We start from the raw sequence: 15,319 nt of genomic DNA on the forward strand, positions 1-15,319 counted from the left end.
CTATATTTTATTCGCAATTTTTTGTTAGGGGTTTTAAAAATTCCCCCCAAATTCTGATACACTTCGCAAACCGCACAATGTTTATAAATGTGTAAGGACAAAATTGTACTTTTCCAACGTCCCAAATTCACTTTTCAACAAATCAGAAAATCGTTAAGGTTTGATATCAATTATTTCTTTGTTGCGCAAAGACTTAAAATCAAGTTTTACAAAAAAGTTATTTTCAGCATTCAGAAACTGCACAAGTGTTTATTTATTTTTATTTATTTATTTTTTTAACCAAAATGAACGTTTTTATGTGTTAAAAATGATTGGTGATTACTTGTGTTATTAAAGGAAGAAAAAAGAATGAGCATTGAAAGCAAAACTTTTACTTGCCCGCCCCCTCCCCCTTTCAAACAAAATGACATTTGTACCTCCAATAACTGATGATTTCTTTTTTCTAATTTTTTGATATGATACATCCGGGTCCCTTCTCATTCATGGTGGTCCATTCCATATTTTACTTTTACCTAGACATACAAACACATTACATAAAGTGCAAATGTCTGTTAATCTAATATATAAATATGTCTGTCTGTCTGTCTGTCTCCATAAACGCTATCTCCTCGAAAACTAAAAGTTGCAAATCGGCACCTCAAATGATTGGATTTTTAATCAGTTTATATGCGTGTCATGTTGGTACAGTGGTAACGTCACCAGCTTTGAATGCTACAGTTTTGCTTTTGGTGTCGATTCTAACTGATGGCACCCAAATACATTTTTTTTTTTTTTTTTTGACTTTTGAAATCACAACTCTATATTAATATGGACAAACCAGGTAAAGCCGGGCGCCCCCGTCCCCTCACACTAGTAAATGATAACTGTATTTAAATTAAGTTAAAATAACTTTTCCCAAGTTAAATAAAAAATAAATAAAAAATGAGGTGAAGTTGAAAAAATCAAATTAGTGAAATATAACCTTTCATTAGTACAGTGAAAATTCATAATGATGAATAAAATGATTATAATATGTAAGGGGAATAATACAGTATACTTTCAAAGTGGAATAGCGTTCCTAATGCTGAAAAAAAAAAAGAACAAACGTAACAAAAAAATTAAGAAATCTCTTATATTAATGATTTAATTTCTATGGGAACTTAATACTAGACATTGATATCATATTAATGCTTAAACTTTACAAGTGTCACACCTAGCCCTCGAGGTGAGGTTAGTAAATTGAACCTTTTTTTGTTATCTCTTCTTCTCTATATAAATAAAATGAAGTTATTTTTCCCCTCTGAGTTTGACCTTAATAGGATTAAAACTCAAGACATTTCATGCAAATGTAATATGCACAAACTGCAGTACATTATCTGAGGTGTGCTATAGGCCTATTACCTCTACACTTACTTGATAATCGTACATTCCTATATTTTTTTCTGGTGAGAGTTCACTGCCAAAACCTATAAGAATCAATGGAAGTTGTAAAATCTTTTCTCTCTATTTAATTCCTCCTTTCCCTGTTCTCCATTTACACCACTGCTTCATCGTTCATGAGGGACTAATACGAACGCACACCGATTACGGGTTTTGTAGTTGAATACAAAACCTGAAATGTTTCCTATTGCAAGAAACGCACCATGCCTAATTATACATTGCTTATTTACAATTTATTCGAAACATTATTACACTAGGAAAAAAACAAAACATTCTCTCCTTTTCTTGTATATAATAATGTTAAAAGTCTTTGTATATCTACGATTGTTTAAAAGATGTAAAAGGATGGTTTAATAGTTTAAAATTAATCTAATCAGTTAATGAGATAAACAACTTTTTTTTTTTCTTTAATGTTATTGTAAATTATGTTGGATTCTAAGATTATTTTGTCTATAGGAAAGCAATCAGATAATTTTATTTTATCTCTTCTATGTTAAGATTAGTCTTAAGCAATTAGGCAATCCCATTTACAAATTATATTTTTTTATTTAAAACAATTTGTTTAAGCAGTCATAAACATAACGAATTATGACATTTCCTTATATAAAAAGTGGCCCTAAAATGTAAGAATGTGGAAATAAGTTTTTCTTTTCTTTTCTTATTCCTTTTTCCTTTCTTTATCTTTATTCCTGTTTCTTCCTTTTTTTTTTTTTACTTAGGTTTTTCTTTACTTAGGTCACCACTTATCAAGGCTTAGAAGCCACTCAAAGATAAAGGTTAGGTAGATGGTGAGACAAGATACTCTCAATGGAACTTGGGTAGGGTTAAATTATCTAAATGGATGACACAATAGGAATTTATTCACAACAGACTTGAAGACGCACATATTATAGTCAGCAGAAAAGCAAACAAATGGTATTGCATTCCACAGATGATTTTCCTGTTTTTCCCCCTGTTTTTTTCGGGGCTTTTTTTTCCTTTTTTTTTCCCCTTGTTTCCTGTTTCTCTTTTTTATATCTTTTCTCCTAATTCTTTTTTTCCCTAATTCTTTTTTTTTTCCCTAATTCTTTTTTTTTTTCCTAATTCTTTTTTTCCCCTAATTCTTTTTTTTTTCCCTAATTCTTTTTCCCCCCTAATTCTTTCTTTTTCCCCTAATTCTTTCTTTTTCCCCTAATTCTTTTTTTTTTTTTTTCATAATTTTTTCCCCCTATTTTTTCTCATTTGTTTCATTTTTCTTGTTTCTATTTATTTCTTTTTCCTCTTCTCGAGTGGATTGAAACATCACATGAGCTAATTAAATAAATTTCTCATTAATATTTGGATACTTTGATTTTATTTTTTAGTAGACAAATGGCACATTTGTCTAAGATAGTACTGAATGTATTGAAACTCTCAATTAGAAAAAAAAATTATTTAACATTATTATATATACATTCTAATGCCATCACCTTATAATTGTTCATACTATGACTAGTTTTTTTCTCGCAATAAAGTCACACTACAACTTAGTGACCTTGTTTAGTATTATATATTATTGACTCCCCATTTTCTAATTTGAAACCACTTTGTAATTTCCACTTTTTTTTTTTTACTAATTTTGACATGACACTTAAGTATGCAATAATGTTTTTATTTAAAATGTGTTTTTTTTTTTGTTCAGATATCCACTTTTAATGCACAAGCACCAAAATTTTATATTTATTAAACTCTTATATATTTCTTCAGTTATGATGTAACATTTAAATGTAATCTTCTAAATTTCTTTTCCAGGTTTTGTGGTTGGTCAAGCTGGAATCCTGCTTGCTCTCTGTCAGTTTGTCATTGCTTACCTGATTCTTGGTTTCACAGTCTTGTCTCTCTGTGCAATTTCAACCAATGGGCTTGTTGAAGGAGGCGGAGTATATTGTATCCTTGCAGCAATTTTACAACCAATCACCTCGCTTGAAGCTCTTACATCTTTCAAAATTGTAACACATAGGAACCATTTTGTTATTTTTGGAATCGTTTGAGATGAGGTTTCATAATTTGTGCGTTCATTTTTTTTTTTTTTTTGCAGACTGTTATCCTTCAGTTTATGATAATTGTTGTTTCACCACATTTTGGCTAATTTATACTCTCGATAAATTGAACAGAAAAGGAAAAAAATCATGCTCTGTAAGAAGGCGCTGACTTTTCAAACTCATTTTCCATCCCTAGAGTCACATCTTGCCATCAGAGGGTAATAAATCCATCCATTTTATATTGTCATCAAAACGGGTTATTCTTATTTGAATCCAGAGTACAACATAATCTTTTGAAATGTTTTCTATGTAGTACAGAGGGAGGGCAGACACTAGAATACCTAATTCATATTATTTGGATTATTCGGACTAATGTTCTCATCTTGAGTGTAATTTTAACAACGATTCAGTCGATGTAACCTCTGATCATCTTCAGATGTATCTTGTTTAACTCAAGAATCTTTCTGTCAAACTTGGGAATCTGCATGGAATTTCGAATAGTATACTCGGGCTTGTATGCTCTCATTCCATCATCCATGACTGAAGAAATCCCAAGTAATTTGCAATTGTATTTTGAGTGTCGCCTGTACTAGGATTTAACCTTTAACCTCCAGAAGAGTGTAACTTACAACTGAATTTCACCAAGTACTTTATTCATTGCTCTACTGGTCCTTGTGGAAAATAACACTCAAGATGAAAACAGTAGTTCGAATAATCCAAATAAATATGAATTATCAATCCTCATCTAAAAAAATTCAGGAACTTTTTTCTTTTACACAGGAATCACCACTTATCAAGGCCCAGTGGCCACTCGAGGACAAGGGTTAACGGGTATACATTAGTCAATGTGATTATAGAGTAGTAAACATAAGTAGTGGGAATTATGTAAATTGGATTACTTAGGGAGGCAGTTCATCAAGAACTTGTTTACGTTTGACTTGAAGACAATTAGATTCTAGTCAGCTGGAAAGCAGGCAATCGGAAGAGAGTTCCACAATGTCTTATTTGCATAACTATTATTTTTTAAACAGTTCATAATAAATTAATATTTGTTGTTATTCATTTGGCATTTTATTGTACTATTTATCCTCTCTCTCATATATATATATATATATATATATATATATATATATATATATATATATATGCAGTTATTGTTATTCATTTGGCATTTTATTGTACTATTTATCCTCTCTCTCATATATATATATATATATATATATATATATATATATGCAGTAGCTTTGTTGATATTAACAGTGATTAAAGTGATTTAAAAAATAAGGCAAAATTAAGAAAACTCTTAAGATATTTGTTTGTGAATTTTCAAGAGAAATGATTTTGAATTAACTTGGCTTCCTAGAAAGAAAGATTCACTCCTAACCTGAAAGGGAAAAGTTACATCAGATCCGTTGCCATTGTCGCTGATAGAATGGTGGGATCATTCTATTACTCCAAGAGATATTTTACTCCTAACACAATCTTCCACCTGCATAGGAGCCAAATACATCCGAAGAGGGAGTACAGTTGCGAAAGTTGGGGAAAAGCTCCTCAGAGTACCCTTTTCCTACCTTGACAGGTTTCAAAACGGGCTTTGAAATCTAGCGAGTGAAGCTCTCTTCTCCACTCTACTTCCTCTTTCTCTTTCTCGCAGAAGAGACATAGCAAGTCTATCTCTGCTCTATCGTTATTTTCATGGTAAAACAGCTTCTATCTATAGTCTCCCCCCTCTTCTGTAGAACATTTTCAGCAGATACTCGTCTAGCTACAGCAACTGCTAAAGATTTCCCTTAACTAAATGTAAATTCCATCTTTCCTAGAACTGCTCGTCTGTGAAACACAATACTGTGTGGTTGCTTCCCAGCTGATTATAACTTAGCTATTTTCAGTTTCCATTTTAAGTCTGGAATGAAAGTTGTAGTTAAATTATTGTTTACTATTTCAACTAACAATTTCTGGGGTCAAATTCAATGCACTGCTGTCAAAGCTTGCTACTACAAAATCCGACTTTGTTATCAAAGTTCACTATTGCAAAATCTGACGCACTGTGGTAATGCATAGAAACAACTCCTCTAAAATCAGAATGGCCTAGTCTCTTGAAAATAGGTTTTTCATTCAAACGCCAGCATCTTATTTGCATATGCTCGGCAAAAATTTTTGTTAGCTTGCGAGAGCTTTCAGGATAAAATTAACTGGGTGCCGCCATTTTGTTTATGTTTTATCATTCAAAAGCTGAACCTTGCAAACATGGGCATTTTTTAGTTGAGTAATTCTCGCATGTGTTACAATTTTCTCTGAAGAAGCTGATCAGTAAGGAGCCTCATCAAGAAGAGTCATTTATTTAAAACGGAGCAAAACAATGGTTCAGTTGTTGTTGATAAAAAGAGAGAGGCTTGGTTTCAAATAACTAGTCACTATGAGTTCATTTGTATCTTCTTTTGTGATTTGGCTTTTTGGTACTTATACAAAATAAAGACAGTGCTATTGTTGGAATTATTCAGGCAGTTTACATAAAATGCAGGAATGTTTCCTGTTTTTTTTTTTTTTTTCTTTTTTTTTGCTGTGCTAATGCTGGCCAAATTCTTTTCAAGGAAAAGCATATTATTTCTGTTATTACGAAGATAATTCAATGAAAAATTAATTGAAGAATGAAAACTATATTTTCTTGGTTCTGAAGAAAATACAAAGTTTTAATTATTTTTCGAAAATATCAAGAAAAATAAAATGGAAATCAAAAAAAAAAAAAACAATCTTTGTAAGGTAAGTTTCATGAATAAAGATTTACTTATTGAATGATAAACAATTATTTTATATTGGTCAAATCAAGATAAATATCTAGCTTTTTTTCATATATAATAGACTAATAGTAACAAATAATTTTTTTCTTAAATGACGTTGTCTGCTGTGATTTCATTAATTCAGAGTTTCAGCACCTTTCAGCGATTTGCATAAACTGCCCAGAAAATTCTTACAATAGCACAGTCTTTATTCTGCATATCTTTTTATTCATCTCTCTCTCTCTCTCTCTCTATATATATATATATATATATATATATATATATTACTAGCAGGCCACCTGGTGTTACCCAGTCATAAAATACGCTTAAACATGATATTATAATTTATGTAGATTTTGTACTAAATATTATAGAACCAGTTCTCTATTTATTATTATATTTAACCCAATATATAGTAATGATTTCAAAAGTTAAAAATCAAAAAAAATACGACTTGGATGCCATCAGCTAGAATCAATATCAAAACATTTAATTTATCAGCAGTATTTTCTACCAATATGACTTTTGGACACATGCATATAAAAAACTTTAAAAATTAACAGTTAAACATATAAATTTATATTTGTGCATGCATAGAAGTCTTACATAAGTCAACTTATGCCTGCTAAGTTCCAAGTGTTCAATTTTGACCCCATTGGTAGCTATTTTTCTTGACTAAAAACTAAATCAAATTTGTTCCAGATGTCCCAATTCCCTATAAAGTTTTAGGTCTGTAGACTACAACTTGACGGAGTAGTTTGATAAAGACCGTTCCTGACAAACACATGCACACTTTTAAAATATATACAGAGTTGTTATATCTTATTGTCATGAAAGACAGAATGGTGTGTTTTAAAGTAAAAGAGAGGTTAAATACTTTTGATTTAAAATCTTCTGCGTGCTCATCTTAAATCCCGTATGTACGACTATTTTCTTTAACATTCCTATATATGATTAGTCGAGCACTTGGTCCGGAATTTGGAGGCAGCATTGGTGTCTTATTCTTCTTCGCCAACGTCTTTTGCTGTGCGCTTTATATTAGTGGTGTCGTTGAAGGATTGCTTGAAAATTTCGGACCAGGAGGTAAGTTGACTTTTTCTTTCTTTTTCTTTTTATTAAATCATGTGTATAGTAAATAGGTACAGTAGAAGTTAGTCAACTCAAAATATAATATTAAAGGTTATAATGATATCCTCATTTTAACTCAAACATTGAACTGTGACAATAACCTCCGGGTCTTTTTTAACTAATTAATCTCTGTTGTGAATCTAACATAGATTGAGTAAAGTATAAATCTCAAATTCAACTTGAGCTGAAACCTAAGTTTGGATAACATTCTTGATCTCTGTTTATTAGTCTGGCTTTAGTATTTCCTGTCGATTAACTGAAACACATGCTGTCACTATATTAGGCTGACATAATTGAATATTGTTAATGTATCTTTAAGTCTGTAATTCTTTCGTTGAGTGCCAGCATAGTCGTTCGTTGAGTCTGCCAGCGTAGCCGTTTGTTGAGCCTGCCAACGTAGCCGTTTGTTGAGCCTGCCAGCATAGCCGTTTGTTGAGCCTGCCAGCATAGCCGTTTGTTGAGCCTGCCAGCATAGCCGTTTGTTGAGCCTGCCAGCATAGTCGTTCGTTGAGTCTGCCAGCATAGCCGTTTGTTGAGCCTGCCAGCGTAGCCGTTTGTTGAGCCTGCCAGCATAGCCGTTTGTTGAGCCTGCCAGCATAGCCGTTTGTTGAGTCTGTCTCACTAATATCTTTTATTTTAATGTCTTTCTAGTTATGACCTTTCTAATTGCAACTCCATTTTTTTTCTAGCTGTGACCTTTGTGTTAATTTAGCTGTGTTGCTTTTTCATCAAATTTAATATTATTTTCTGACAAAAATCAGTACATACTCTTTTTGTAGCTGCATATCTCTTCCCCCTCCCATCATGAAATCTCTAAAGAAAGTTACCTCTTTCTACCACACATACTTGCATTCAGCCATTCTCTCTTGTTGAGAACACAAGTGAATTTTAATAAGCTGAAATGGAGTCAAGTATTTTTGTAAGTGAATTCCGCTGACTCTTTGAAATAGTGTAAACAATTCGCTTATCTTAAATGACCTAGAATCGACGTGATATGTGGGGTGGGAGGGGGTGCTCTTGATTGGTGTGGAAATAGGAAGTCTATTAAAATTCAAATTTATAAAAACAATCCAAGCAAAAATTTACATCTGCTGTCAAAAATTGTATAACAAGGAATTTTTTTTTTTTATGAAAATAATTTTTAACATTTGCAGATTTAAAAATGATAAAAATATCAAGAAAAATAATTGCAAAAATTTTAAAATAAAAAAAAAAAGTTTCACAATTAAAAGAATGAAATTAAAGCATAAATAAAAATCCTTTGAAGAGACAGATTTGAAACGGACAAAAGATAATAATTTAGAGATGGAAAACACAGATTTAAAACGAATAAAAATAAAAATGTAGAGATAGATAAACATAATTAGAAAGATTTAAAGTAAAAATACAGAAATAAGGAGATTAGAAATGAAGCATTCATCCAACACTAGCTGGCAGCCTGGCGTTGCCCATTCGTACAATACACTTAAACATGACATTTTAATCCATGCAGATTGCGTATGTATTATTATAGAATCAATCCTCTATTGATTATTATATATTATGAGGAATAATTTGCAATGTTGGTCATCAAATTCCGTCTCTGTTTATTCATCACAGCTGATATTTGGGCTTGATGATAAATGCCCTGGAAAAGTCACTTCTGATTAATGTTTAGTTTCAAAATATGCAAATGGAGAAATGATTTGCAGCAATTTGAAATGGTACTTCTTTCATAAATTGAACTCATTAATAAGAAGAAAATAAACGGGTGAGGTATACCTGGGCTTGAACATGGGATCATTCGATCTTTAGGTGAATGCTCTACCACTAAGCTATATCTATTATCCTTTTTTATCAATAAGAGAAAAAAAGCTATTTTTGAGAGTGGATTATTTGATTTTCGATACTTATCGGATGAATTTTTGTACAAAACATATCTAAGAACACTGCCAGACACTTACACACACACACACACTAAACACTCAAAATGACTTTTATATAATAGAGAATACTACAAGTCTGTGTGTGGGCAACCTCTTCAAGGAAATTTATGGTCCTAACTTTATTTAAATGCATTCTTTTGTAGCCATATGTGTATGCGTGTATGATGAAGTATTTATATACTACAGCTATTCTAATATTAAAACTCTGTCATTTTTCTTTTTCATTATTAATGAAAATGGGTATTCTAATGTAAAAAAAGAGTGCAAGTCCAGAGTTCAGCCTAATTAAAAAAAACAAAAAAAACAGAAATACAAAAAAAATTTTACAATGTAAGCACCTATTACAGAAAGATTTCACAAATCATATAAATTAATCAAATGTTTCTTTTAAACCAAGAAAATAAAATTCATGAGGAAGTGAAACGTTGTCTTGATCTGCCATGTTTAATATATTAAAAGACAACTCGATTTGAATAATGAGATAAAAATCAGCCTTGTAATGGCTACAATTTACTATTAAAATCGTAAAAAAAAAAAAATGATTTTCTATATAAAACAAACCTACCTGATCAATTTATGTGATTTTGGGAATATGGCATTTTCGTTTCAGTCATGAATGTTCACAAAGATTTTTCTGTACGTTTTATTTATTTTTTTAAAATTAGATTAAACTCTGGATTTGCACCTTAAAATTTCTAGCGATCATTGTTAATGAAACTGTCATTCTGATATTAAATTTGTGACCTTTCTTTCAGTCATTGTTAATGACACAGTTATACTAATATAAAAATTGTGATATTTCACACGGTCATTGTTGATGAAACGGGTATTCTGATATAAAAATTGTGGCATTTCTATCTATCATCGTTGAAGTAGCAGGTGCTAAGGCTGATGCAAGGAGGGTGGGCACCATCTAATGTGCTAGGAAACTTCTTCCTCCTGCCAGTATCCTTTATTTCTACAAAGCCACCATTTGCCCATAGCTGGAGCATTGTTGTCGCATCTGGGCTAGTGCACCAACCACTAATCTCTTCCTCTAAGGTTGGGTCCGATAGAAGAGCCTCTTATCTAATAGGTCGCACATTGTCTGCCGATTCCAGCCTCTGTCTCATCACTACAATGTTACATTCCTCTGCATGTTTTACAAGTACTTCAGTGAATGTGCTGCTCTGGTGCCCCTTTGATGTAAATACGCTTGATCAACCCTAACAATCAGCTAAATTCCACTGCTTCATTGCAATATAGCACAAATATACTAGAATTGAATTAATTTGGATTACTTATTGAGATGACTAATTTGTATAATTTATTTTATTTTATTTGTGGATTATTGTCCTCATCTTCTAGTTGTTTTACGTTTCGGCTAATTATTCCTCTGACCTTTGTCAAACGATTAACCACAATGGGATGGGAATGTTGAAGCCTCCAACTACATCCACAGCAATTACTGCCTTCCATAGTTGTTGTCAGTTACCTTAAACTATATCCAATGGTGAGGCCCCAGCTTGCATTTACACAATTGCTCCCAGGTCCACTCTGACCCGGAGTGGTAGTACCTGCTAGGGTCCCAACTATGGGTTAAATAGAAATTGACTTGAAAAAAAAACAAATATATTCTATTAAAAATTGTTCTTGAAAATCACTAGATTCGGCATTAAATACCCTGAAAAGGGTTGATATGCCGTAAAACAAAAACAACCAACCATAATTATTGTCATCTCACCACGGTTTGGCCAGCTAATCCTCTGACTGGCTTTGGGTGGGATTGAAACCGCTAACTTCAGACAATGCATCTGGAATCGTAGATATTCTGTATCTCTATCTACTGTGCTCTGGGCATGTTTTGTCGTTAATAGTCGGATTTAAGTAGCGATTTCTTTAAATATACACGTCACAACAAAAATATTAAAATACCATTTTAAAGTAAATTTTATTGTGAATTCAGTTATATAAGTTTTATTTTGATGGACGTAGGAGAAATGTACTTATTACTGATTTAAAAACTGAGTGTCAAATTAAGTAGCACTGTGCACCTTGTCCAACGCTGAATGTTATGGTGTCTGGTATTGCTAGACTAACTAAATTTCCGATTGAAGGTTTTCCCACGGCAAGCAAGTTTTTGAAACCTTGACCTCGGGTTCACATCTATCATGACGAAACCCAAACAATAACTTGATACTAACTCTCACAAAACAATTATTTTCTTATTGTATTAATATTAGTATTCAAATATTTCCAAATCAGCCCTTGCTTTATTTGAGTCAAAATCATCAGTAAGGACCAGCTAGCAAGCTAGTTGGAATTGCCCAGTATTCTTGATAACAAATGTATTAATCAGTGTTTCTTTTTCCTGACAGTTTTGCATTTACACAGGTTCACTCAATAAAAATGTGACATTTCTGTCTATTATTCTTAATGAAGCCTATATTCTCATATAAAAAAAATGTGACATTTCTATCTATTATTCTTAACGGAATCTATATTTTAATATAAAAAATGTGACATTTCTGTCTATTAATGGAACCTATATTCTAATAAAAAAAAAATGTGACAATTCTGTCTCTTATTCTTAATGAAGCCTATATTCTAATATAAGAAAAATGTGACATTTCTGTCTATTATTCTTAATAGAATCTATATTTTAAATATAAAAAATGTGACATTTCTGTTTATCATTGTTGATAGAACTGGTACTCTAATATAAAAAAAATGTGACATTTTTCTTCAGAATTGTTGATGGAACATGTACTCTAATATTGCTAAATGCAAATGTTTTTCTTTCAGGTTCATTTGTGAGCAATTCGACATTTTATCTTCCATACGAAGATGGCAATAATTGGTTTCACTACATGTATGCTTCCCTGTGCCTCTTTATCTGCCTCGTCATTTGTCTAATTGGTGGCGCCATGTTTGCCCGGACATCAGCCTTTGTCTTGCTTGTGAGTAAATCGCAGATTCTCTTCCACACAACTCCATATATTTACCTACCTATATATCTCTATATCAATATACTAGCAGGAGGGGGCTTTGCCCGGGCATAAAGTATACTTAGATATGATATTTTGATTTGTCCGGATTTCATATATATTATGATGGTCGTGATTTCAAAAGTAAAAATAAAAAAAAGTATTTAGGCGCTATCAGCTAGAATCGAAACCAAAACTATAGCATCCAAAGCTGGTGAGGTTACCACTGTATTTACTTGACACGCATATAAACCGATAAATAAACCAAGATGAATGTACAAAATGCTTAACAATTTTTTTCAATTTTGACCCCTTAAAAAGAATTTTAACTGGCTAAAGACCCGTAAAAAGAATTTTAACTGGCTAAAGACCCGTAAAAAGAATTTTAACTGGCTAAAGACCCGTAAGAACAATTTTAACTGGCTAAAGACCCGTAAAAACAATTTTAACTGGCTAAAGACCCGTAAAAAATGGCCTGTAAAAAAATCCAATTATTTGAGGCCCCTAGCATCGCTCTGCAACTTTTCGTTTTGGAGGAGATAGAGTTTGAAAATATGGAGACAGACATACAGCCATTTATATATTAGATTAATACCATAGTACCTTTAACATATGTACATGCATAACGGTTTCCAGAGTATAAATTTTGCAATCGGGAGATCCTATTTATTAAAAAAATAAGATAGGTGATAACATACTTCAAACATTGAATTAGTATATAGAGACGCTAATTTAATGTTCATAGTATGTATTCACTTTCTATCTTCCTTTTTAATAAATAGGATTTCCCGATCACCGAAGACGCAATGTAAAAAAAAAAAAAAATTAAATTAAAACTGATGTCGCTTTTGTGTCATACCTGAACCTAAAATATATTTTCTTGGTCTTCTGGCTAGAATCCAAGGGTAGTATCTGTTCTGTCTAAAGATGGTATAATGATATTGAGGAGTTTCTATTCGCACTGGACATCCATACAATGGAAATATGTTACAGACTCCTTTAAGGATATTGGAGATAAACTGCAACAACCAGATATATTCTGACACAAAATTAACCAAATTCTTAGATAAATACTTTTACTGTTTTAACAAAAGGGCTACAATAATATCTTTGCGGTTTCCATTAACTGTCCACAGATTGCTCTGCAGCACATATGAAAAATACCACTGCAGAATTTCCACAGGTACCGTTAGTAAATTATAACAATAATTGTTTATAAGAAAAGTTTGCTTCGCTAAAACAAAGTTGGATTTTTTTTTTTTTCGTATTAACAAAATCCATCTTTTCAATATTTCCATCTTCGACCATTTGCGAATAACAGCCCAACGTGATTATGCCGTATATTATGAATCCATACAGACCTCCTAAATCTAATATATAAAACTCACTATGTCTGTATGTATGTCTCCATTTTTTTTTTTTTTTTTTTTTCAAAGTGCATCTCCAGTAAGATGTAAGGTCATATAGTGGTGCGAGGCAGGTCAATAGTTTGCATTTTTTGTTGACCATTGTTTTATATAAAAGCCGATAAAAATAGCTGCTAAGTGGTCAAAATTGAAAATAATTGGAACTCGGCATAAATTGACTTCAAGTTCTATTGTAAGCATGAACAAATATATCATTTATACATTGAACTCAGATCAGTTTTAACTATCTCTTATTCAGTGATAGCTCAAATGGTAATGATTAAGGCTGGAGCATTAAATGTTTTGGTTTCAGTTCTAGCTGATGGCACCCAATTCATTTAGTCATTTCTTTTTTGTTCACTTTTGAAATCACTAATATATATCGGGTACAATATAATAATCAATAGTGTGGGATAAATGTCAGACTTCCACCAAATTCTTCTAAAATATTTTGATTAATATTTTATTTCTTCTTTCCAGATTGTCTTTTTTTGCACATTAACTGTGTGGGTCAGCTTCTTTGTCAAAAATAAAGTCCTACCAGTTGCAATACCACATCGGAACACGTTAGTATATAAGTTTCAGAATTCATCAACGGTATATGGCAATTACACGGGTTTATCTTCAACAACATTCATGGACAATTTATATCGTGAGTCAGATTCTTTTTTCCATTCAAAGAAGAAAATGTTTTTATGTTTAATATTATGATTGTGAGTGTTGGCATATCATAACTATTAATGCCTTGCAGAAGATTTTGTCATCAGTTTCTTAAAGCTGAGGATGGGGCATCCTACCATATGTCAGACATTCACCCACTATCTCATATGTTCCAACTTGAAGATCTTTTTAAGATTTTAACCGTTCCTTTTAAGTGCAATTGTCTGAATCTCTGTTGCACTTGATTCATTGGGTATATTTGCCAGATAGGTTTTAAAATTCTTTTTCATATGTCTGTTTGTACGCCTAGCTAAAAGTCCAAATCTACACCCACAAATTTGGTATATTCTTGATTGGCATTGCCCTGGATAATTAATATCTAAAATTTGGAAGCAATTATTCATTCTTTAGGGCTCAATTGGACTAGGTTTCATAAGAAGGGTGGGGCTGCAATTTTCAACCATGTTCAAGTATTGGTTATTTCATACTTTGACTTTATTACAATCAATTTGATTGGTATTAGCATCCAATAAAACATTAGTCCTAAAAAAGAAATCATAAGTGCATAAATGTGAGTTTCCAAAATAAATGGTGCTTGTCCAGAATTCCCCCTATATTAAGAAAAACCTCTATGATGTATGCATACATGACTGAATAAAAAGATCATATTCCAAAAAATCACATAACTTGATCAAGTAGTTTTATTTTTTATAAAGAAAATCATTTTTAAGTGATAAATGGGAATTGGAACGTATTATAACATAAATCTCGCAAGTTTGAATTGATTGAATTATCTCCCCTTTTTATGTTTAGATTGTTTTCAAAATGTAGAACAAGACCGTCACTCTTAGGTTACCGCTAAAATTTGATTTTTCATTCATTTCTGAATGATTTTAAATGGTTAATGGGAAATCATAGGCATTGTAAGTTTGAATTATAGTGGAATTATCTGCTCTAGTTTCTTACTCATAACATTTTATTTTTGTAGCTAAAATTACTTGATCATTTTATGTAAATTTTGGAATATGACGCCACGGT

The 15,319-nt window shown here is 31.8% G+C and overlaps 1 protein-coding gene across 2 annotated transcripts in view; it reads left to right on the plus strand.

Moving 5' to 3' along the window:
• The window catches only part of LOC145297625 (solute carrier family 12 member 9-like), a 199,946-nt gene that overhangs the window by 163,837 nt on the left and 20,790 nt on the right, over positions 1-15,319 (plus strand). For both annotated transcript variants that reach the window (XM_080143711.1, XM_080143710.1), the window contains exons 2-5: positions 3,190-3,323; positions 7,144-7,279; positions 12,034-12,188; positions 14,102-14,273. In XM_080143711.1, coding sequence (XP_079999837.1) covers positions 3,190-3,323; positions 7,144-7,279; positions 12,034-12,188; positions 14,102-14,273 — 597 coding nt within the window. The remainder of the gene's footprint in view (positions 1-3,189; positions 3,324-7,143; positions 7,280-12,033; positions 12,189-14,101; positions 14,274-15,319) is intronic.

This window comes from Euprymna scolopes, chromosome 18 (assembly GCF_053919585.1).
Source record: "Euprymna scolopes isolate OS-2025 chromosome 18, ASM5391958v1, whole genome shotgun sequence".
Taxonomy (NCBI): domain Eukaryota; kingdom Metazoa; phylum Mollusca; class Cephalopoda; order Sepiida; family Sepiolidae; genus Euprymna; species Euprymna scolopes.